Source organism: Meleagris gallopavo, chromosome 31 (assembly GCF_905368555.1).
Source record: "Meleagris gallopavo chromosome 31, MGAL_WU_HG_1.1, whole genome shotgun sequence".
NCBI lineage: Eukaryota > Metazoa > Chordata > Aves > Galliformes > Phasianidae > Meleagris > Meleagris gallopavo.
In genome coordinates, this window is record NC_139434.1 from 2,395,126 (window position 1) to 2,416,229 (window position 21,104).

The following is a 21,104-nucleotide window of genomic DNA, read 5'->3' on the forward strand; positions in this document are numbered from 1 at the left end:
CCGCGGGCACCTCACTTTGCACTGAGCCCGCGCCCCACAGCTTGGGTGGGGGGGGGGGGGGGGCACACACACACACAGATTTGCCCCCCCTCCCATCCTCCCCCCCCCGGGGGTGTCCCCCCCTCCCGGGGGCCGATTGCACTACAGCAGCGCGGAGGGGGGAGGGGGGGGGGGGGGCCACAGGCGGACCTGAGAAGGGGGGCGGGGGAGGGGGAGGGTGGGCAGCTTCGGTTTGTATTTAATTAAGGGGGGGAGGGGGCTACGGGGGGGGGCCCCAATAAACGCGTCCTGCCCACTGCTGCGTGCAATGGGTGCTGTAAGGGGGGGGGTTGGGGGGGGTGCACAGTTGGGTGCACACGGGTGGCTCTGGCATCGCTGCTGCCGGCTCAGGTTTCGGTGACATCCATTACCGCGGCCATTAGCAGCCGGGAAGCGTCGCCTCTCAATTATTTATGCCCCCCCCCCGCCCTCCCAAACACCCCCCCCCCCCCCCCAGCTCCCGTTCCCCCTCACTGCACCGCTTATCCTGCACAGGGGAGGGGAAACTCCGACACCCAGCGCCCCCCCCCCCCAAGAGCCCTGCTATGGAGATCCCTGCACGCTGCCCCCCTTTGCATCCCCCTCCCCCCCCCCCATGCACAGGACCCCCTCCCATTACCCAAAAAGCACCCGCAGAGCCCCCCCCCCCTTCAGCACCCCCCCAGCACCCACAGGACCCCCCCAGCACCCATAGGACCCATCACTGCACCCCTTGTCCCCCCCCACGCATTACGCCCCCAACCCCTCCCAGCCTATGAACTGCACCCACAGCCCCCATAGGACCCCATGCTGCCCCCCCCCCCCCAACCCCACGTGCGCGCTTCCCCCGTCACGTGACGCAGCAGCTGGCGGGCGCGCGCTTTGGGGGGTCGGCGCATGCGCAGAGACGGAGGGTTTCTTGGGGAGGGGGGGGGTCAATGCGCGTGCCCGCTGCAGCCCTGCGCGCACCCCAACCCCTCCGGCCGAGGTCAGGCGGAGGAGTTTTTGTGTGTGTGTGCAAATGGGGGGGGTGCAAATGGGGGGGGTGCAAATGGGAGAGAAGCACCCGGGGAAAAATGGGGAGGGGGGGGGAGGAGATGCAAAAATGGGGGGCGGCCGTGCACGGCTTTTCTCCGGGGGGGCGGTGGGGTGTGCAAACAGGGAGTGCAGGTGTGCAAGGCGTGCAAGGCGTGCAAGGCAGAGGAGCGTTTGTGCCCATAGGGGTTTTGCACGGGGGTGGGGGTGCAAAGAGCAACACTTGGGAGGTGGGGGGGGCTGCGTGGTGCTGTGCACGGTGGGTGTGCAAAGGGGTGCGTGCAGCAGCGTGCAGCGTTGGTGCAAGGGTCTTGCACGAGAGACCCTTGTGCAACGGAGGGGGCAAAAGTTTCGCACGAGGGCAGCACAGTGGCGCGGTGTTGGCGCGAGGGTTTCGCACGGCGGGCGTGCAAACGGCGCGCAGTCGTGCAAGCCGGGTGCAAATCCGTGCAATGGATGCGCATGGCAGCGTGCGGGGTTGGCGCAGTCGTGCAAGGCTCTTGCACGGGGCCTGGTGCCCCACCTTAGGCCCTGGGGCGGGCGTGGGTGCAGGCGTGGCGGGGTGGGGGCTCCGTTCCCATGGCAGCCGCCCGCCCCCGCCTTGCACACGCGTGTCCTGACGTGTGCGCAGGCGTGTGAGCTGCTGGCGTGTGCGGCGCGAGGCCGGAGCCGCCGGGGACACGCGTGGTCGAGTTGGGGGAGGACGCACACGGGGACACGTGAGTGACCGGGGAGGAGTGTGCGAGGCCTTGCACACGCGTCACCTTGGACACGTGTGTCCTTGCACACGTGTGTCGCACGCACGTGGGGCTGTGGGGGGATGTGAGGGATGGGGGGGGGGCGGGAGCAGGTCTGGGTGTCACCGAGGGCCACCAGGAGGATGTGGGCGTCATGGTGGCTCCAGGACCCCTTGGAGGACCCAAATCCCATTGTCCCTAAAACCTCTTGGAGGACCCAGGACCCCTTGGAGGACCCAGATCTCAGTGTCCCTAAAACTCCTTGGAGGACCCTGGTCTTGGTGTCTCCAGGACCCATTGGAGGACCCAGATCTCGGTGTCCCTAAGACCCCTTGGAGGACCCAGATCTCGGTGTCCCTAAGACCCCTTGGAGGACCCAGGCCCCGGTGTCCCTAAAACCTCTTGGAGGACCCAGGACCCCGTTGGAGGACCCAGATCTCGGTGTCCCTAAGACCCCTTGGAGGACCCAGATCTCGGTGTCCCTAAGACCCCTTGGAGGACCCAGATCTCGGTGTCCCTAAGACCCCTTGGAGGACCCAGATCTCGGTGTCCCTAAGACCCCTTGGAGGACCCAGGTCTTGGTGTCTCCAGGACCCCTTGGAGGACCCAGATCTCAGTGTCCCTAAGACCCCTTGGAGGACCCAGGCCCCGGTGTCCCTAAAACTCCTTGGAGGACCCAGGACCCCTTGGAGGACCCCGGACCCCTTGGAGGACCCCGGTCTTGGTGTCCCTAAGTCCTCTTGGAGGACCCAGATCTCAGTGTCTCCAGGACCCCCTGGAGGACCCAGGACCCCTTGGGGGACCCAGGTCCTGGTGTCCCCACAGCCCCATGGGAAGGAGGGACCCAACACCCCCATGTCCCCAAAGGCCATCAGGAGGGGACCTGATCATCCCGGTGTCCCCAATCCAGGTGTCCCCATGACCCATCAGGACGGTCCCCCGGTGTCCCCAGGACCCAATGAAGGACCCCGGTCTGGGTGTCCCCAGGATCCGTTGGGAGGGGACATGTGGGGGGGGGGGGGGGGGGGGTCCCCATGTGCCACCAGGAAGGGATTTCAGCTCTAGGGCCCATCAGGAAGTTTGGGGGGGGTGGGAAGGGGGGGGTGTCCCCAAACCCTATGGGAAGAAGGGACCCAGCACAGAGGTGTCCCCTGGGACCACCAGAAAGGGAAAATGGGCATCCTGGTGCCCCCCCGACCCACCGGGAACAGGGGACGTGGGTACCCCGAAGCCCCCACGGTGATGGGAGGGGGGGTCGGGGGGGTGGGCAGATCCAGGTGTCCCCAGGTGCCACCAGGAGGGGACCCGACACCTGGGGGTCCCGGGACCCAATGGGAAATCGCTCCCCGACCCCGGTTGTCCCCAAACCCCGTGGGAGGAGGATCGGGGGGGGGGGTTGGGGGGGCCGGGCCCCCCCGCGGTGCGGCTGCCCCACTTCTGCGCGGCGCCATTGGCTGCGCTGTGCGGGGGGGGGGGGGGGGAACACGGGCACACACACACACACACGGACACGGACACACCGGGGGGGGCACGGCGACACGGACAGCCGCCGCCACCGGGGCCGGGGGGGCCCCGCAGGTAAAAATTCCCCCCCTCTCCCCCCCCCTCCTCCTCCTCCATTCCCTTCCCTTCTCCTGCCGCGTTTCCTCCCCCGGTGGCTGCAGCACCGCAGCCGCTGTGCCCCCCCCCCACCTCTGCAGTGCCTCCGGCCCCCCCCCCCCCCCCCTTATAGCCGCATCCCCCCCTCCCCACCGCTGCCGTGCACGGCTGTGACCCCCCAGCATCTTTGTCCCACCCCCCCGGGACCCCTTCACCCCCCCTCATAAGGCTGATTTCCCCCTCCCCCCCCATCCCGCACCGTGCCTACGGGTCTCCTGCAGCACCGTGGCCCTGCAGCATCACCACCCCCCCCCCACACACACCCCGTGACCCCCCCTTATGGCTGACCCCCCCCTCGCCGTGACCGCTGCCCCCCAGCACAAACAGACAACCCCCCCCCCCACCCCCCCTCCATTACGTCCAACATCCTCCTCCAATGTCCTTACAGCTTTCCTGCATGGCCGTGGCCCCCCCCTCGAGCATCCCTATGGCCCCCCCGTCTAATTCTCTATCCCTCCCCCTCAGCACCCTTAGGACCCCCCCCCCCAGCACCTTCAGGACCCCCCCATTATGGCCACCATCCCCTTCCAATGTCCTTACAGCTCTCCTGCATGGTCTTGACCCCCCCCCCTTCCAATTCCCTGCCCCCCACTCAGCACCCTTAGTGCCTGACAGCACCTTCAGGACCCCGCTGCAGCCTTAGGACCCCCCCAGTATCTTCAGGAACCCCCAGCCCCTTCAGGAACCCCCCAGCACCCTTAGGACCCCCCCCAGCCCGTTTAAGACCCCTCCCGGCCCCCTTAGGATCCCCCTCCCCAGCACATTCAGGACCCCCCCAGCTCCCTTAGGACCCCCTAGCCCCCTTAGAACTCCCCTCAACACATTCAGGACCCCCCCAGCCCCTTTAATACTCCCCAGCACCACCAGGACCCCCCCCCAGCACCCTTAGAAACCCCCATCCCCTTTAAGACCCCCCCCCCAGTGCTTTTAGAATCCCCTCAGCACCTTCAGGACCCCCCCCAGCACCTTTAGAACCCCTCCATCCCCTTTAAGACCCCCCTCCAGTGCTTTTAGAACCTCCAGCACCTTCAGAACCCCTCCTGCAGCCTTAGGACCCCCCCCCCCAGCACCCTTAGGACCCCCCCCATCCCCTTTAGGACCCCTCCCAGTGCTTTTAGACCCCTCCGGGACCCCCCCCATATATCCAATCTCCTCCCCTATAACGCGCTGTGTGTCTCTTGCATGGCTCTGCCCCCCCACCCCCGAACTCTACGGGGGGGGGGGAGGTAGGTCAGAGGTCAGGTAGGTCAGAGGTCAAAGGTCAGAGGTCGCCCTCAGCCGTGGGCGGCCCCCGGCCCACCCGCCTCCCTCCCTCCCCCAGGGCCGGGCCATGCTGCGGGCCCCGTGCCCGTTGGGGCCGCCCCACGGCCGCCTCCTTCTGCCCGACGCCGCCGCCGCCGCTCTCCGCCTTCTGCCGCCGTTACCGGGGGTGAGCCGACATGGGGGGGGGGCGACCGGCTGGAGAGAGGGGAGCGCGCTACGGTAGCCGGGAGGGGACACGGGGAGCCCCGCGGCGTTGCCATGGTGACGGGAACGGGCCTGGAGGGGCCGGGTGGGCCCGGGGGGTCGCGGTGGGCCCAGGGGGGCCGTTCAGCCTTATGGGGGTACGGCCGGGGGGGTCCTGTGCACCTCGTGGCTGCCCCCCACAATAACCACCGTTCCTTGAGGAACCCGAAGGGGTGAAAGTTGGGGGGGGGGAAGGGGAATCCCGGCTCCAAGTGCGGCCTCGGGCGGCCGCGTCCCCGCTGGGCCTCTGCCCGGGCCCCGTGCCCGACCCGTGCCGTTCCGTGCCTCCGGACCTGCCGGCCCTCGGCGGCCACGCGCCTTCATCCCCATGGGAGCCATGGCCCTGGCGACAATCCCGGTCAGCTGCCCCGCTGCGGGCCTTGGCTGTGGGACGGACGCAGGGACGGCTTCCCTGAGCTCCGCAATCCCGATTTTGGGGTTGTCCCAAAGCAGTGACACGAAGGCCGGGCTGTGGCTGAACAACAGGCGGGGTCCCATCCCCGGGGTTTGGGTTGGGAGAGATTCCTGAGGAGCTACGGAATGGGGCGGGGGTGGCTGATGGGGGGGCCGACCCACGGCACGGGGCCGACCCACAGTTTGGGCCGACCCACAGCACGGGGTTGACCCACAGTTTGGGCTGACCCACAGTTTGGGCCGACCCACGGCACGGGGTTGACCCACAGTTTGGGCTGACCCACAGTTTGGGCCGACCCACGGCACGGGGTTGACCCACAGTTTGGGTTGACCCACAGTTTGGGTTGACCCACAGCACCCCCAGCCCCTCCCAGAGCACCCAAAGTACAGGGAGGATGATTTGGAGGGGTTGGAGGAGTGGTCCGGGAGGTAAGAGATTCCTGAGAGTGGGTTTGAGGTGCAGGATGTGACCCCCCCCATACGAACACGCACACACTGCCCCATGTTGCAGATGGAGCCGGTGCCCAAAGCGGTGCTGGGAGCGGCGCTGGCCAAACCCCGGCGTCCTGTCATCGCCTGCAGCGTCTGCCAGATCCGCTTCAACTCTGAGGTGAGACCCCCCCCCCTTCCCCCAAAACTTGGGACCCCCCCCCCGTACGCACACATACCGGGTCCTGCCCCACTGTGGGGCGCAGTGGCCGAGAGCTGGGTGTGCTTCTCAGCTGAGACCCGCATCCACGGGATGTCCCGTGTCCCCATGGCGTCCCATGTTCCCGTGATGGGTGTCCCCGTGGTGTCCCGCATCAGGGCGACCCCCTGGGTGGGGGTCTTTGGGGTGCTCCATGTCCCCGGGGTGTCCCCAAAGTGGAGGTCCGCGGGTGTCCCATGTCATAAGAGCATCCCGTGTCTCTCCCGCATGGACATCTCTGGGGCATCCCTTGTCCCAAGGGTGTGGTGTCTGTGGGGTGGGAGCCCTTTGGGTGCTCTGTCACCAGCATCGGGTGTCACCATGACGTCCCACGCCTCCTGGGCTGTGTGGGGGTTTCCTTAGACACCGTGTCCCCAAAATGACCCACGTCCCCAGGGTGGGGATGTGTGGGGTGGTGCCGTGTGCCCCCCAGGGGTGGCTGCAGCGCTGACCCCCGTGTCCCCAGAGCCAGGCAGCAGCACACTACCAGGGGAACCGGCACGCACGGCGCCTGAAGGGGCTGGAGGCCGCCCGTGCTCGTCGTGGGGGGGACGGCGGGGACAGCCAGGACCCCCCTGCACCCACCCCCAACCCGACGGGGGAGACGCCTGAGCGTAAAGGTGGGTCTCTGCACCTCGAGGTGTCCCCGCGTGTCCTCGTGTCAACCCAGGGTGATGTTTGCCTGCTTGGGTCTCTTCTGTCCAACCCCCTCCTCTCCGGGGTGAGGTGTGTTTGGGGGGGGTCCCGATTGACTCTCTGTGTGCCTGCAGGCGAGCAGCCCCCAGCACCCGCAGCTCCCAGTGCCCCCGGGCCCCCTTCCCCCCCTGATCCCCCAGCTGTGGCCACAGAGGCAGCGGGGGGGACACGGGGGGGATCTGGGGGTGCAACGGAGGGGGAGGAGGAGGAGGAGAAGGCGAAGGCCAAGCGGCTGCTTTACTGTGCCCTCTGCAAGGTGGCTGTCAACTCCCTGTCCCAGCTCGAGGCACACAATAAAGGTGGGCAAAGGGGGACATAGGGATGGGGAGGGGGACAGGAAGATGTTGAGGGGGATGTGGGGACACAGGAGGTCTGGGGGGGCACTGGGGAACCCGGGGGCTCCCGTGGGCACAGTGACACTGTGGTGACATCGGGGTGTTATGGAGATAGAAACAAGAACTACGGGACATCAAGTAGTACTTTGGGGGGGGGGGCACTGGTGGGGGAGTGGGGGTCTCAGAGGTTCAGGGAGGGGTCTGTAGGTGATGGGGGTCCCCAGGTGACACTGTGTGCATGCAGGGACAAAGCACAAGACATTGGTGGAGGCACGCAGTGGGCTGGGACCCATCCGCGCCTTCCCACGCCTGGGGGGTGGCACAGGGACCCCCCCGGACGAAGCCCCCGAGCGCTCCTTCCACTGCCAGATCTGCAACGTCCGCCTCAACTCCGAGCTCCAGCTCAAGCAGGTACAACAACCCCTCCACGCGCCCCCCCCCCCCAATTCCTTCAGGACCCTCCCAAATTCATTCATGCTCTCCCAACCCCGCTGCCCCTCCCCAGAATGCTGTGAGATGGTCAAGGGTTCCATAGGATCACTCAGACCCTTCTGACACCCCATAGGAACACACTGAGGACTGCCCCCCCCCCCAGGACCTCCCCAGCCTGAGTCCCCTGGGACCCCTGAACCCTCATGGATCTCTCCCAGACCTTCCTGACTCCATTGAGACCCCCGAGGACCCTACAGAACTACTCCAAACCTTTCTGAGACCCTTCCTCAAGCCTTTCTGACCCCATCTGGGGCTCCATTCGACCTTCATGGATCTCCCCCAAGCTCTCCTGAGCCCATTGTGATCCCTGAGGACCCCACAGCACCATCCCCATTCCCCCTGAGACTTCAGCCTCTCCCACAAATGCTTTTTGGAGCTGCCCCCAGACAGCTCCACGTCCCCTATAAGCCTCCCAGAGCCTCCTGAGCTTCCCCCTCACGCCCTTGACGTGAGTCCCACATCCCATAATTGCTGCTCAGCCCCTCTGTGTCCCATCCTCCTCCTTCCAGCACATCTCCAGTCGGCGACACCGGGATGGGGTGGCTGGAAAACCCAACCCACTGCTGAGCCGCCACAAGAAGCCCCGGAGCCCCCCAGAGCTGGTGAGCGGGATGGGGGCATCTGTGGGGCATGCTATGGGGCAGAGGTGTCTATAGGGCATCCTGGAAGTGTGTTATGGGGCAGGGGAGTGTCTGGGGATATCCATATGTGTCTGGGAGGTACCTCATGGGGCGGGGGCGTCTTTATGGAAGAGCGAAGCGCCTTGGGGTGTCTGTAGGGTGCCTCACTGTATTTTAGGGTGTATCTCATGGAGCTGAGGGGGCTGGGGATACCCTGGAGGTGCCCTGTGGGGCAGAGGGGTGCTCACAACTACCTATAGGGTGATCAGAGGCTTACGTAGGGTGCTTGGAGCAGGCCTGGGGGTGTATGGAGGGTGTCTGCAGGGGGGACCCTGGAGGTGGGGGATGCTCCAGGGTGTCCCTGTGGATCTGGAGGGGTTGGAAGCGGGAGGGGGGGAGGTTGTGGGGCGCACGTGAGGGCGTATGGGGCAGTACTGACCCCCTCCCTGCCCCCGCAGGCGCCGCTGCCCTTCCCCAAGGAACTGCCGAAGGCGCTGGCAGGCGGGGGGCTGCTGCCTCCCCCCCTGGCCCTGGCAGCCGCCGCCGCCGCCATGGCCGCCCCCCCGCTGGCACTGCGCCCCCCAGGACCCCCCCTCCTGCCCGGCCCCCCCCTGGCACCCGCCCTGCTGCGTCCCGCCCCAGGACCCCTCCGTCCTGCCCATGCCCCCCTCCTCTTCTCCCCATACTGACCCACCCCCCCCATCCCTGCAACCGTCGCCTGGCAACCGTCGCCTGGCAACCACCCAGCAATTGGTACCCAGCTGTCACCCGACGGCTGTTGCCTAGCAACCGTTACCTGGCAACCACCCGGCGATGGTTGCTCAGCCGTGGTTACCGGGCGCCCACGCAGCAGTTCTCCTCCAGCACAACCCAGCAACGGTTGCCTGGCAACCGAATGTGTCAATCACCCCGGAACGGTTACCTAGCAACGGTTCCCTAGCAACCAGCAATGGTTACCCAGCAAAGGAACCCAGCAAGCTGCCTGGCAACGGTTACCTGGCAACGCACCCTGCATCCTGCTTAGAGACCTCCCTGGCAATGGTTACCTAGCAACAGGACCGGCATCCTGCCTGGTAACGGCACCTAGCAACAGTTGCTTAGCAACCCTCGGCAGTGTTTACCCAGCAACCAGCACCTGGCCGCGGGCCGGTGAATCCCTCGGTGATGTTTACCCAGCAACGGGACCCAGCAACAGTTGCCTGGCAACGAGACCCTACAAATCCACCTGGCAACGGTTGCTTAGCAACCGTACCCGGCAGCGGGACCCAGCAGTGACAACGGTTACCTGGCAACGGGAGCCAGCAACTGCACACCCTGCAGCGGTACCCGGCATTGGTTACCTGGCAACGGTACTCGGCAGCGGTTGCCTAGCAACCGTGCGCATCAGTGGTACGCGGCAGCGGTTGCCTGGCAACCGTCACGTGACAAAGGGACCTGGCAACAGCCCCTGGCAGCTGCACCCAGCGACTGAGCCCTACAACCACCCCACAGCGACGGCACCTGGCAACAGCATCCGGCCCATCTCCATGGCAACGGTCCATAGCAACGGGCTGCACCCAGGAGCTGCACCCAGCAACCGCCCCCAGCACCCACGCCTGGCAAACTCCCCCTCAACCCCCCCCATCCCTGCTTTTTGGGCTCAGCGATCGTTTTTTAACTGGAATCGGGATATTTGGCAGGAAAAAGATGAGCCCCCTCCTCCCCTCCCCCCCCCTTGCCCCTCTCAGCCCCCCGGCCCCACTGCACAACTCCCATGGGGACGGGGACCCCCAGCACCCACCCCCCCCACCCCCCGGGGGCAGGGTAGGGGGGTCCGGGGGGGGGTCCCCAAAACACCCCCCGGTACCTCAGGGAACCGCTAAGCAATCAGTGATGGCTCGCAGGGAAGGGAGCCCCCCCCCGCCCCGGGTTGCTTCCCACCCCCCCACGGTGTCATCCCACCCCCCCCCCCCCAAGCCATGACCTCTTGCACTGAGGGCAGCGAGCCCCGCACACACCCTGGGGGGTGGAGGGGGGCACCCATCCTTACCCCCCAGGACCCCCCCACTGGGCACAGCCCATTGCAATAATGCGGGGGGGGGCTGGGGCACCCCCCACCCTGTAAATAATTCCGTTCCCAGCTCTGGTAAAGCCCCGCCAGCACTGTGCCCCCCCCCCCCACCCCATTGCTTCCCACCCCTCACTGCCCCCCACTAGCACTGTGCCCCCATCACTGTGACCCCCCCCACCCCAACACCCCCTTCTCACTTTCCCTGCTATCACTGTGGCCCCCCCCCCCCCATAGCCTTACTGCCCATCACTGTGCCCCCCCCCCCCAATTCACTACTGCCCCCCACTTGGCACTGTCCCCCCCCCCATCCTTACTGCCCCACAACTCTCACTGTGCTCCCCCCTTCCTTATCACCCCCACTTGGCACACTGCCCCCCCCCCATTTTTATTGCTCCCACCCCCCCTCCTCTAAGTCAATACTGTGATATAAGCAAAGCAATAGCAGGCCTGGGGGGGCGGGGGGGGGGGGGGGGAGTGAACGGTTTTTGGTGTTTTGTTGTTGGTTGTTTTTTGTTGCAGGGGTGGGGGGACAGCAGCTGTCACCCTCCCCACATCTGTCTGTCCGTCCCCCACCCCGCTTTGCCCCAATAAACGGACGAGGTTTGAGCCTGGACTCGTATTTTGGGGGGGGGGGGGAGGGGAGAGGGGGGAGGAGGTGACACAAAGCCCGCCCCCCCCGGGTCTGTGGTGGCCCCCATTGCCCCAAGTCTGTGTCACTTGGGGGGGGGGGGGGAGGATGGCACAGGCAGAAACGATGCAGCACACAGAAGTGGGGGGGCACGGTGTGTTTTTTGGGGTGCAGGAGGGGGCGGGGGGGGCCCCGTTAGCGCAATAACGACCACTTGATCTGCTCCTTTGCTGACTGCAGCACCTGTGGAAATGGGGAGGGGGGGGGCAGAGTCAAGATGGGGGCACCCATGGGTGCTGGGAGGGGTTGGGGGGGGGAGAAGGAGAAACGGTGGGAGGTGGCCTGGGGGTGTCTCTGGAAAATGGGGGGCACAGGGATGGCTTTGGGGACAAGGGGGGGAACCTCGGGAGCTCCCAGGTGACACTGAGGGGGCACCTTTGGGGGGGGGGGGGGGGACATGGCGGAGGAGGGGGTGACAAAGGGACTTGGGGGCACCCAGAGGTGCTTCTTGGGGGGGGGGGGAAATGCCCCACGGGGGGGGGCCTACCTGAGAAACTGTCTGCTCCGTGAGGGGGACATCCTCACCCTGCAGTGCACAGAACGCTGTAGTTACTGGGGGGGGGGGATGGGGGTGGGAACACACTGCCCCCCATTTCCTCACTGCCCCCCCATCACCCCCCCCCCCCCCCCCAGTGCTGCCCACCCCTCTGCCCCCCCCGTACCCGCACTGCCACACGATGCACCACTTGCTGTGGGTCGCTCTCCAGGACAACACTGGGGGGGGGGGAAAAAGAAGAAAGAATCAAGATGGGAGGGGGAGCAGAGCGCTGTCAGCACCCCCCCCACCTCCCCCCCCACCAGCCCTCGGCACCCCGGGGAGGGGGGAACACCAAGGGGGGGTGGGGGGGCACACAGGTGCTCACCCTCCATCCACAATCTCATCCACGGCCAAGAAGAGCCCCTCCATGTTCTCCAGCAGCGCTCGCTTCTCCACGTTCTTTCTGAAGGGGGGGGGGGGAGGGGGCACACACAGGCTCAGCACCCCCCACCCTGGAAAAGGAACCCACCCTACAGCCCCCCCAGCACCCATGGGTGCCCCCCCCCGGCCCCTCATACCGCAGCATCTGGCTGAGCGAGTCGAAGAGGCAGTTGAGGACGGCTGTGAGCATCAGCTGTGGGGACAGCGGTGTCACACGGTGGCACAAAAAGGGAACCCCCCCTTCGCCCTCCCCCCCAGGGCCTGGCACCCAAAGGTGGCCCCTTCTGCATCCTTTCTCTGTGTCCCCCAGCCCCGGCGGCCCAAAACGTCCCCTTCTTTTGTCCCCTATGACCCCAAGCTCCCACCCTTGCTGTCAGCCCCTCCCCTGGCATCCCCCACCTCTGTGCCCCCTCCCCACGTCCCCAGTTGTCACCCCACTGTCCCCACCCTGCCCCGGCACCCCAGATGCCCCCAATGTGCCAACCCAGTGTCCTCCCCGACCCCCATCACCCCACACATCCCTCCTGTCCAAGCACCCCTGGGTGCCCCCATGCCCCCATCCTGTCACCCCCCCCCCATCCCCATCCCACCTCATTCTCATGGGAGCTGCCGATGACGTAGAAGTAGAGGTCGATGCTGCTCTTGTAGACAACAGTGAGTCCCTCCAGCAGAGCAATCTCACCTGTGGGCACAGCAGTGTCACCTCCACGGCCACCAGGGACTTAGGGTTAGGGGGACTTAGGGTTAGGGCTGACTTAGGGTAGGGTTAGGGTTAGGGGGACTAGGGCTAGGGTAGGGTTAGGGGGACTGACTTAGGGTAGGGCTAGGGGTACTAGGGTTAGGGTTAGGGGTAAGGGTTAGGGGTAGGGGTAAGGGTAGGGGTAGGGGTAAGGGGTAGGGGTAGGGGTAAGGGGTAGGGGTAGGGGTAAGGGGTAGGGGTAGGGGTAAGGGGTAGGGGTAAGGGGTAGGGGTAAGGGGTAGGGGTTAGGGGTAGGGGTTAGGGGTAGGGGTAAGGGGTAGGGGTAAGGGGTAGGGGTTAGGGGTAGGGGTAAGGGGTAGGGGTAAGGGGTAGGGGTAAGGGGTAAGGGTTAGGGGTAGGGGTTAGGGGTAAGGGGTAGGGGTTAGGGGTAGGGGTAAGGGGTAGGGGTAAGGGGTAGGGGTAAGGGGTAGGGGTTAGGGGTAGGGGTAAGGGGTAGGGGTAGGGGTAGGGGTTAGGGGTAAGGGTTAGGGGTAAGGGTTAGGGGTAAGGGTTAGGGGTAGGGGTTAGGGGTAAGGGTTAGGGGTAGGGTTAGGGTTAGGGGTAGGGGTTAGGGTTAGGGGTTAGGGGTAGGGGTTAGGGGTAAGGGGTAAGGGTAAGGGTTAGGGGTATGGGGTAAGGGTAAGGGTTATGGCTGTGATGTCCCCACAGGGGGAGGGACAGACCCCCCTCCCCCCCCATCCCCAGGACACGCACTGTCTGTGCGGTGGGTCTTGTTGAAGATGTTCTTCTCGAAGGCTTTCTGCTCCTTGACGCTGGGGTACGTGTCGTCGTAGTACTGCGGGGACAGTGGGGATGTGAAGCACCCAAAGGGCCCAACCACCCTGCAGTGGGTCACCAAAGGGGTCTGTGTGTCCCACCGCCCTGTGTCCCCATCTGTGTGCCCTCCCCGTGCCCACATCCTTGTCCCTTTACATCTGTCCCCACTTTGGTGTCCTCCCCGTCCCTGTCCCTTTGTCCCTCAGCGTCCACAACTCCTTCCCCTCCGTTCTGTGTCCCCATCCCCACGCCCCCCAGTCCCACCTCTTTGTCCCCATCCCTGTCACCACCCCCCTCACCTTGGCGAAGAGCCGATCTCCATCGTTATCCAGGATGATGACAGCTTTGACCGTGTACAAAGACGGTTCCTATGGGGGCACAGCCACCGTCACACCGTGCCACCCCAAACCCAACACCGTGAGGTCACCGTGGCACCCCCTCACCTCTCACCACCCCATCAGGACCACGGTGGCACCGAGGACACTGAGGGGGAGCTGTCCCTCCCCCTGTGGGGACATCACAGCCATCGCTGGTGGCCGTGGAGGTGACACTGCTGTGCCCACAGGTGAGCTTTGCCAATGTCCCCACGTCGTCCCCGTCGCTGCCGAGCTCCCGGGACCAAGTTCTGTGATGCACTGACTGCCCATAGCCACAGCCGGAGTGTAGGACAGAACCTCGGCCCGGGTGCTGCCAGGCCACCGCCGTGGGGGTGGGCACCCATGGACAGGACAAAGCCCCCCCCCCACCCCCAATGGAGCCCACAGAAACCCCCATTACCTCCCCCAGTGACCCCTCCTGGCAGCCCCACTGAAGCCCTCCATTGACAGCCCCCCACTGAACCCCCTTAACCACTGGGGGGCTGCTCCCCCCAACGAACCCCCCCCAATTGCCCGCCCCCCACTGGCAGCCCCATAGGACCCCCCCCACTGCCTCTCGTTTCAGCCCCCAATTGACCCCGTTATCCCCACTGACCCCCCCCCAGTTTAAACCCCCCTCTGGAGCGCTCGATTTGACCCCACTGCCCCCCCAACAGAGCCCCACATTTGACCCCATAGGAACCCCCTATTTATCCCCCAAAGGAGCCCCACAGCGTACTTCCATTACCCACTACTGATCCCACTGAAGCCCCCCCATTGAGCCCCCCCTTTTAACCCCCACTGAAAACCCCATTTACCCCTATTTCCCCCCACTGCCCCCTCCCACTTTATCCCCTTTCCCCCTCCCCAGTTACCCCCATTGCAGCCACTTTAACCCCTACTTTAACCCCCCATTGCCCCACACAGACCCGTACTGAACCCCTCACCACCCCCCCGCTGCCCCCCATTGCAGCCCCCCATTCCCCCTCCCATTTACCCCCACTGCCGCTCTTCATTTACTCCCATTGCCCCCAAAGCCCCCCCCCCCAGTGACCCCTCACTGGTGCCCCCGACCCCCAATGGAGCCCCACTGACCCTCCCCCCTTTAGAGCCCCCCATGTACCCCCACCCCCCCATACTGAGCCCCACTGAAGCCATTGCCCCCCACAGCCCCCCACTTACCTACAATTCTCCTCCTCCTTTTTAACGGTGCCCCCATAGAACCCCCCACGCCCCCCCGCAACCCCCATTGCCTCCACGCACCCCCTCACCGCCCCTCTCTTCCCATCCCCCCCCATTAACAGCCACGGCAGCTCCCCATCCCCCCAACCGCCCCCATTTTCCCCCACTTTCCCCCTTTCCGCCTCCCCCGCCCCCCCCCGGCCGCCCCTACCAGAATCAGCGCCTCCATTTTGCGCTCGCCGCTGCCGACGTGGAGCCGGAAGAGCCGCCGCTGCTGATTGGCTGCTCCGCTGCCAATCACGCCGCCGAGCTCCGCCCCGCCTGTCTCATTGAGTGCGCCTGGCGATAAACTGACCAATCGTTGCGAGGCCTCGCTCATTGGGCGTGCCATCTTTTCCTATCTCGCTGATGACTGGATATTTGATCCGTCAATCATCACCGCTCTCCATTCCCGGAAGTCGGGGGGCCGGCACAGTTCCCATGGTGACCGGGGAAGCGCTGACGTCACCAGCCTTCTAGCCGCCCTCTGTGATTGGCTGGCTCCGCAACCACATGACCGGAAGTGTCCCCTCAGCGTGCGTGGCTTCACCTGTAATGGGGTCATGACCCCCGTCTGGGGTCATCACCTTTGACCTTTGGCTTCTCCAGAATCAGTTCGGGGCTTTGGGGACCTGGGGACGCAGTGGGGGACATGGGGACCAGCGAGGGGCCACGGGGAGATGTGTAATACAGACATTGGGATGGGGTCAGAGCAGGGGGACAAACACAGCCCCCCCCCATGGCGCCCAAGGGAAGGTGGGGGGGGGGGTCCATGGGTGCCCCCTGGGAGCGCTGTCACTTTGTCACCCCAGAGGGAAGCAGGCCGCCCGCTGCGGCCGGGAGCGGATGTCCTGTGCCCCACTGATAACACCCAGCCGTGGGGGTGTCACATTCGTCACCCGTTTCCCTCTGAGCCCCCCCCCAATGTCCCCATCTCTGTGTGTTCCCGCCCCCTGCACCCCATTTGCGCCCCCATTTCCTGTCCCCAAACCCTGTGCCCTCCTCCTTGTGTCCCCATCACCCCCCCAGCTCTTCCCCTCCCAGGGGTGTCCCCGCCCTGAGGTTGGCACTGTGGGGACTTCCCCCATCCCCGCTCCCTTTATCCCCAGCATGGCCCTGCTCTGAGCGCAGGGACACCAGGTGGGTGCTCGGCACACGCGTGTGCAAGGGGTGGGCACGTGTGTATTTACACACTTGTGTTGGTGTGTTCACACCTGGGTCAAACGCAGGGCTCTCTGTGCCAGCTGTGTGCTTGGTGTTCGCACATCCCTGTGTGCCTGGGGGTCGGTGTGCGGGCACAGCTGGGGATCCGTGCGTGCGTGTGCAAGGGGTGGGTGCACACACGTCGCTGTGTGTGCTTCTGCCTGTGTCAGTGCACGTGTGGGTGCAAGTAGGGGTGCGAAGCCACTGCGAGTGTAGATAAACGAGAGGGAGGTTTGGGTGGGTTTGGGGCAGGATCTGAGCAGATCTGGGGCAGGATTGGGGCAGGTTTGGGGCAGGATCCAAGCAGATCTGGGGCAGGATCTGAGCAGGATTTGAGCAGATTTGGGGCAGGTTTGGGGCAGGATTGGGGCAGATCTGGGGCAGGATTGGGGCAGGATCTGAGCAGATCTGGGGCAGGATTGGGGGAGGATCTGGGCAGGTTTGGGGCAGGTTTGGGGCAGGATCTGAGCAGATTTGGGGCAGGTTTGGGGGAGGGTCTGAGTAGATCTGGGGCAGGTTTTGGGTCAGGATCTGAGCAGATTTGGGGCAGGATTGGGACAGGTTTGGGGCAGGACTGGGGCAGGATCTGAGCAGATCTGGGGCAGATTTGGGTCAGGTTTTGGGACAAGATCTGAGCAGATCTGGTGCAGATTTGGGGCAGGTTTTGGGGCAAGATCTGAGCAGATCTGGGGCAGGATTGGGACAGGTTTGGGGCAGGATTGGGGCAGGATCTGAGCAGATCTGGGGCAGATTTGGGGCAGGATCCAGGCAGGATTGGGGCACATTTGGGACAGGCTTAGGGCAGGGCACAGCACGCCATCCCTGGCCGGCTGCCATCAGGGCCGGTAGGGCCGATAACGGCCCCAGAGCTCTGCGGTTCGACCCCTCCAGGAACGAAGGGGGGGAGGAAGGGGGGGAATGGGCGGAAACGGCCCCAACGGCCCCACAGCGGATGGCACTGAGCTGCTGTGGGGTCCCGCTGTTATTGGGGGTCTCCTGGGTTCGTGTTATTGTAGGGGCTGCGATAACGTAGGTTTTAGGGCAGCTTGTCGTTGTAGGGTCTCTCAGCGCTGTGTTACTGTAGGGCCTCCTGGTGTTATAGGGTCTGTAGGAGCTGTGTTATTGCGGAGTCCCTAAGTTCTGCATTATTGTACGGCCCTGGCACTGCGTTATTGTAGGGTCTCCTGGTTCCGTATTGTTATAGGGCCTGAAGGCGCCACGTTATTGTGTGAACCCTGGCACCAGGTTATTGTAGGGTCTTTTGGCACCACGTTCTTATAGGGTCTGCCAGTGATGTGTTGCTGTAGGGTCTCCCAGTGCCGCGTTACTGTAGGGTCTCTCGGAGTTTGTGTTATTGTAGGGTCTCCCCGGCGCTGTGTTGTGACCCCCACCCCACAGAGGTGCCAGTTGAGCCTTTTGCAACGCCCCGCAGCGTTGGGCAACGGGATGAAGCAACGCCGGGGCACCGGGGGGAACCCACAGCCACACCCTGAAAGCAGAAGTGGGAGCCCAAAAGGGGGTGGGGGGGTGGGATTGGCTGGGGGTGCCCCCCTCCAAAAGGGTCACGTGGGAAGGTGTCGCTCCTCCCTACAGTTTGGATGGGGAAACTGAGGCACGGAGCTGCTGTGGGTGATAATCCTTTATCTGGGGCTGCAGGAGGAGCGGGAGCCCCGGCTGCGGGATGGGGGAACCTGGAGGGATGCGGGGAGCGGCTGAGGTGAGTGGGGGGGGAAGGGGGGTGGGCAAAGTGGGGACGTAGGGGGGATGTGGGGACATGGAAGGGGGACAAAAGGGGGATCATGGGGACAAGGGGGGGGGGGCATGGAGGTTATGGAGGGAGGCAGTGAGGGGTTTGGGGAGGTTTTGGGGTTGGGGGGGGATTTAGGGGGCTGGGGGGGGTCCTGGGGAGGGAAAGTGCGGGGCTGAGGGGTGCCAAGGGATGGGGATAGGGGAGGGAGCTGGGGGTCCAATAGGGTGTGGGGGGGATGGGGAAGCCTGGGGGGGATAAGGGATGCTGGGGTTGGGGGGGGGGTCGTTGGGGCGGGGCTAAGGGCCCGCAGCCAATCAGAGGCGCTGTCCCGCAGACGCTGACGACGCTGGGAGAGTTCGGGGGGCGGGGCCACATCCTGACCCCGCCCATCGCCCCGCCCCCGCCGGGTCCCACGGAGGTGGAGGTCACGTGGCAGGAGATCCTCTCGCTCAGCGAGCTGCAGGTGGACCACGCCCCTTATAGGCCACGCCCCGTATAAAAGCCACGCCCCTCGTTGACCACGCCCCCCTCCACCTGCGCGGTGCTGCAGCGCCCCCTGCCGGCAGCACGCGACGCATCTCCCCCCATAATCTCTCCGTCACCCCGGGACCCCCCCCATCCCAGCTGTGCCTCCCGGTGACCTCCTGAGCACTCTCCCATTGCACCTCACAGCCCTGGGACCCCCCCCATTCACATCTCTCCACCCTGGAACCCCCTCATTGCACGCCCCCCCCCACCGCCCCATCCCTCATTGCTCCATCTTCACTCCCCCCACCACAAAAGACCCCCACAGCACTTCCCAGTGTCACTCCCCCCCCTTCCATCCTTCCTCCTCCCCCCAGGATGTCCCCATTCAGCGATCCCTGAACCCCACAAGGGAGCAATGGGGCCGTCGAGTGCCACCCCTCACCCCACACCCCTCCCTCTCCTCACAGGGCCTCGACGTGGCCGCCGACCCCTCCTACGACCCCCAATTCTGCCCCCTCCCCCCCCCCCACCCCCCTTTACCCCCTTCAACCCCTCCCCCCTCCCATCCCCCCAACCCCCCCATTCCCCCCTCATTTCCTCCCCCCATTCCCCACCCCTCCGTGCCCTCCCCCCACCCCCCATTACCCCCCAGCCCCTCCTCCCCCCGCCCCCCCCGTCCCCCCCACCCGCAGCAGCCGCGATGCCCGCCGCGCTTTGGCTCTCTCGTTGCCCATCGGTCCCGATGCCATCATCAACCTCCCAGCAGAGGATTTCAACGCTCTCCTGGGTCGCTCTCATCTGTCCGGCGCTGAATTGGCTTTGGCTCGAGATATCCGCCGTCGGGGCAAGAACAAAGTAGCTGCCCAAAAATGCCGACGTCGGAAATTAGAAGCCATCGCCGGGCTGCAGGAGGAACTGGGGAGACTGGGGAGGGAAAGAGAGAGGCTGCTGAGGGCCAGGGGCCAAGCTGAGCGGGCGCTGGGGGCGTTACGGAGGGACCTGGCTCACATCACTGCTCAGGTGTTGGGAACGCTGAGGGATGGAGGGGGGGATCAGCCCCATATCTATGGGGCAGCCACTGAGGGGCTGGGGGTGAAGGTGGAAGAGGGCGTGGGGTTTGGGGAAGGGGGGAGCGAGGAGGGGGGTGCTGATGTTCTGCACTGCGTGGAGCCCAATGGGGGACTGAAGTGATCCCTGAGCCCCATGGGGAACAGTGGGGTCCTTAAGTGATCCCTGAGCCCCATGGGGAACAGTGGGGCCACTGAGAGATCCTTGAGCCCCATGGGGAACAGTGGGGTCCTTCAGTGATCCTTGAGCCCATGGGGAACAGTGGGGTCCCTTAAGTGATCCTTGAACCCCATGGGGAACAGTGGGGTCCTTAAGTGATCCTTGAGCTCCACGGGGAGCAGTGGGGTCCTTAAGTGATCCTTGAACCCCATGGGGAGCAGTGGGGTCCTTAAGTGATCCCTGAACCCCATGGGGAACAGTGGGGTCCTTAAGTGATCCTTGAGCCCATGGGGAACAGTGGGGCCACTGAGAGATCCTTGAGCCCCACGGGGAGCAGTGGGGTCCTTAAGTGATCCTTGAGCCCCATGGGGAGCAGTGGGGTCCTTAAGTGATCCTTGAACCCCATGGGGAGCAATGGGGGCCACTGTTCCATCCTGCACCCCGTGGAGCCCAACGGCACCATGAAGTGATCCCTGAACCCCATGGGGATCAGTGGGGCTGCTGGGTGGCCGTAGAGTTATCTTGCACCCCATAGGGAGCAACGGGGCCAGTGGCCACCCCAGGGCACCCTTGGGTACCTCCTGCATCCCTTAAGAGAGTTATGGGGTCCTCCAGTGCCCATGGTGCCATTTTGCACCCCACAGAGCCCAGCAGTGCCCCTGTGCCAGCTGTGTCCTTTCCTGTGCCGTCACCCAGGGCGATGGGTGACACTCTGGGGACAGCACTGTTCCCCACTGCCACCACTGTACACTGAAATAAACCCAGGCAAAGGCCACCGGCACGCGTTGCTCCGTCACCCCACGTTGTCCCCACTGTCTGTCAACCCCATGTGACGCGACCCCATTATCCCTGCGCCACCATCAGCCCCACATCTGTCACCTTGTGCTCTGTCACCCCAAAGGTGACACCCTGCAGCCCTGCTGCCACTCCTGAGGTCTCAGACTGTGCCCTTCAAGCTCCATCCCTTCCTGTCTCCATCCCCAGCTCCATCACTTTGCTCCACGTGCCGTCCCCACTCCCGGCCCCACAGCATCCCCAGCTCTGTCCCCAGTCCCACTCTGTCCCCCAGCCCCACCAGCTCCCCTCTGTCCCCATCCTCTCCCACTCTGCTCCACCCCACTGCAGTCCCTCCATCCCAACCCTGTGCCACCAATCTGTGTCGTCCTCCACCCCCTTCGCCCCCCTGCAGCCACACGTGGGACACGGGTTACAAAAATACCCTTTTCTTTATTTACAAAATCCCGGTGCCAACCACACGTCCCATGAGCTCCTGGGGCTCCCGTGGCACTGCAAGAAAGGGAGAGCTGTGAGTGGGGCCATTCCCAAATCCCACCCCCACGGTCCCACGTCTCCCCCGCTGCTCACCTCCGCCTGCAGCCCCATGGTGACCCACGGGCTCCTCTCCCTTATCCAGCAGCTCCTAGAAAAGCGAAGGGCAGACGTTAGTGGGTGGGGGGGGGAATTAGGGGCAGTGTGGGGGGAGATGGGGACCATCCTCTGCTGGCG

General features: G+C 65.0%; 2 protein-coding genes and 1 long non-coding RNA gene across 5 annotated transcripts; 2 read left to right on the forward strand and 1 right to left on the reverse strand.

Moving 5' to 3' along the window:
- Positions 1-988: 988 nt before the first annotated feature.
- ZNF385A (zinc finger protein 385A) lies at positions 989-9,209 on the forward strand. 3 transcript variants are annotated; one of them, XM_085212401.1, is made up of 9 exons: positions 989-1,006; positions 1,685-1,772; positions 4,771-4,878; positions 5,881-5,979; positions 6,524-6,677; positions 6,828-7,052; positions 7,333-7,499; positions 8,090-8,182; positions 8,659-9,209. In XM_085212401.1, exons 3-9 carry the CDS (start codon positions 4,780-4,782, stop codon positions 8,887-8,889), a joined length of 1,068 nt encoding a protein of 355 aa, XP_085068527.1. In that variant the 5' UTR covers positions 989-1,006; positions 1,685-1,772; positions 4,771-4,779; the 3' UTR covers positions 8,890-9,209. The 3 variants fall into 3 exon arrangements, with proteins under 3 accessions (XP_085068527.1, XP_085068526.1, XP_085068528.1); XM_085212400.1 differs by lacking the exons at positions 989-1,006; positions 1,685-1,772 and adding an exon at positions 2,863-3,368; XM_085212402.1 differs by lacking the exons at positions 989-1,006; positions 1,685-1,772; positions 4,771-4,878 and adding an exon at positions 5,015-5,798.
- A 1,811-nt stretch (positions 9,210-11,020) lies between these two features.
- On the reverse strand, positions 11,021-15,258 carry COPZ1 (coat protein complex I subunit zeta 1). The gene is made up of 9 exons (XM_085212100.1): positions 15,123-15,258; positions 13,673-13,741; positions 13,311-13,392; positions 12,448-12,539; positions 11,995-12,050; positions 11,802-11,879; positions 11,601-11,652; positions 11,426-11,464; positions 11,021-11,121 (listed from the first exon to the last, which is right to left on the reverse strand). Exons 1-9 carry the CDS (start codon positions 15,138-15,140, stop codon positions 11,074-11,076), a joined length of 534 nt encoding a protein of 177 aa, XP_085068226.1. The 5' UTR covers positions 15,141-15,258; the 3' UTR covers positions 11,021-11,073.
- A 347-nt stretch (positions 15,259-15,605) lies between these two features.
- On the forward strand, positions 15,606-18,610 carry LOC146542462 (uncharacterized). Its single transcript, XR_014880247.1, has 3 exons — positions 15,606-16,090; positions 17,810-17,870; positions 18,238-18,610. It is a non-coding gene; the product is annotated as an uncharacterized LOC146542462 (long non-coding RNA).
- The last annotated feature ends 2,494 nt before the right edge of the window (positions 18,611-21,104 follow it).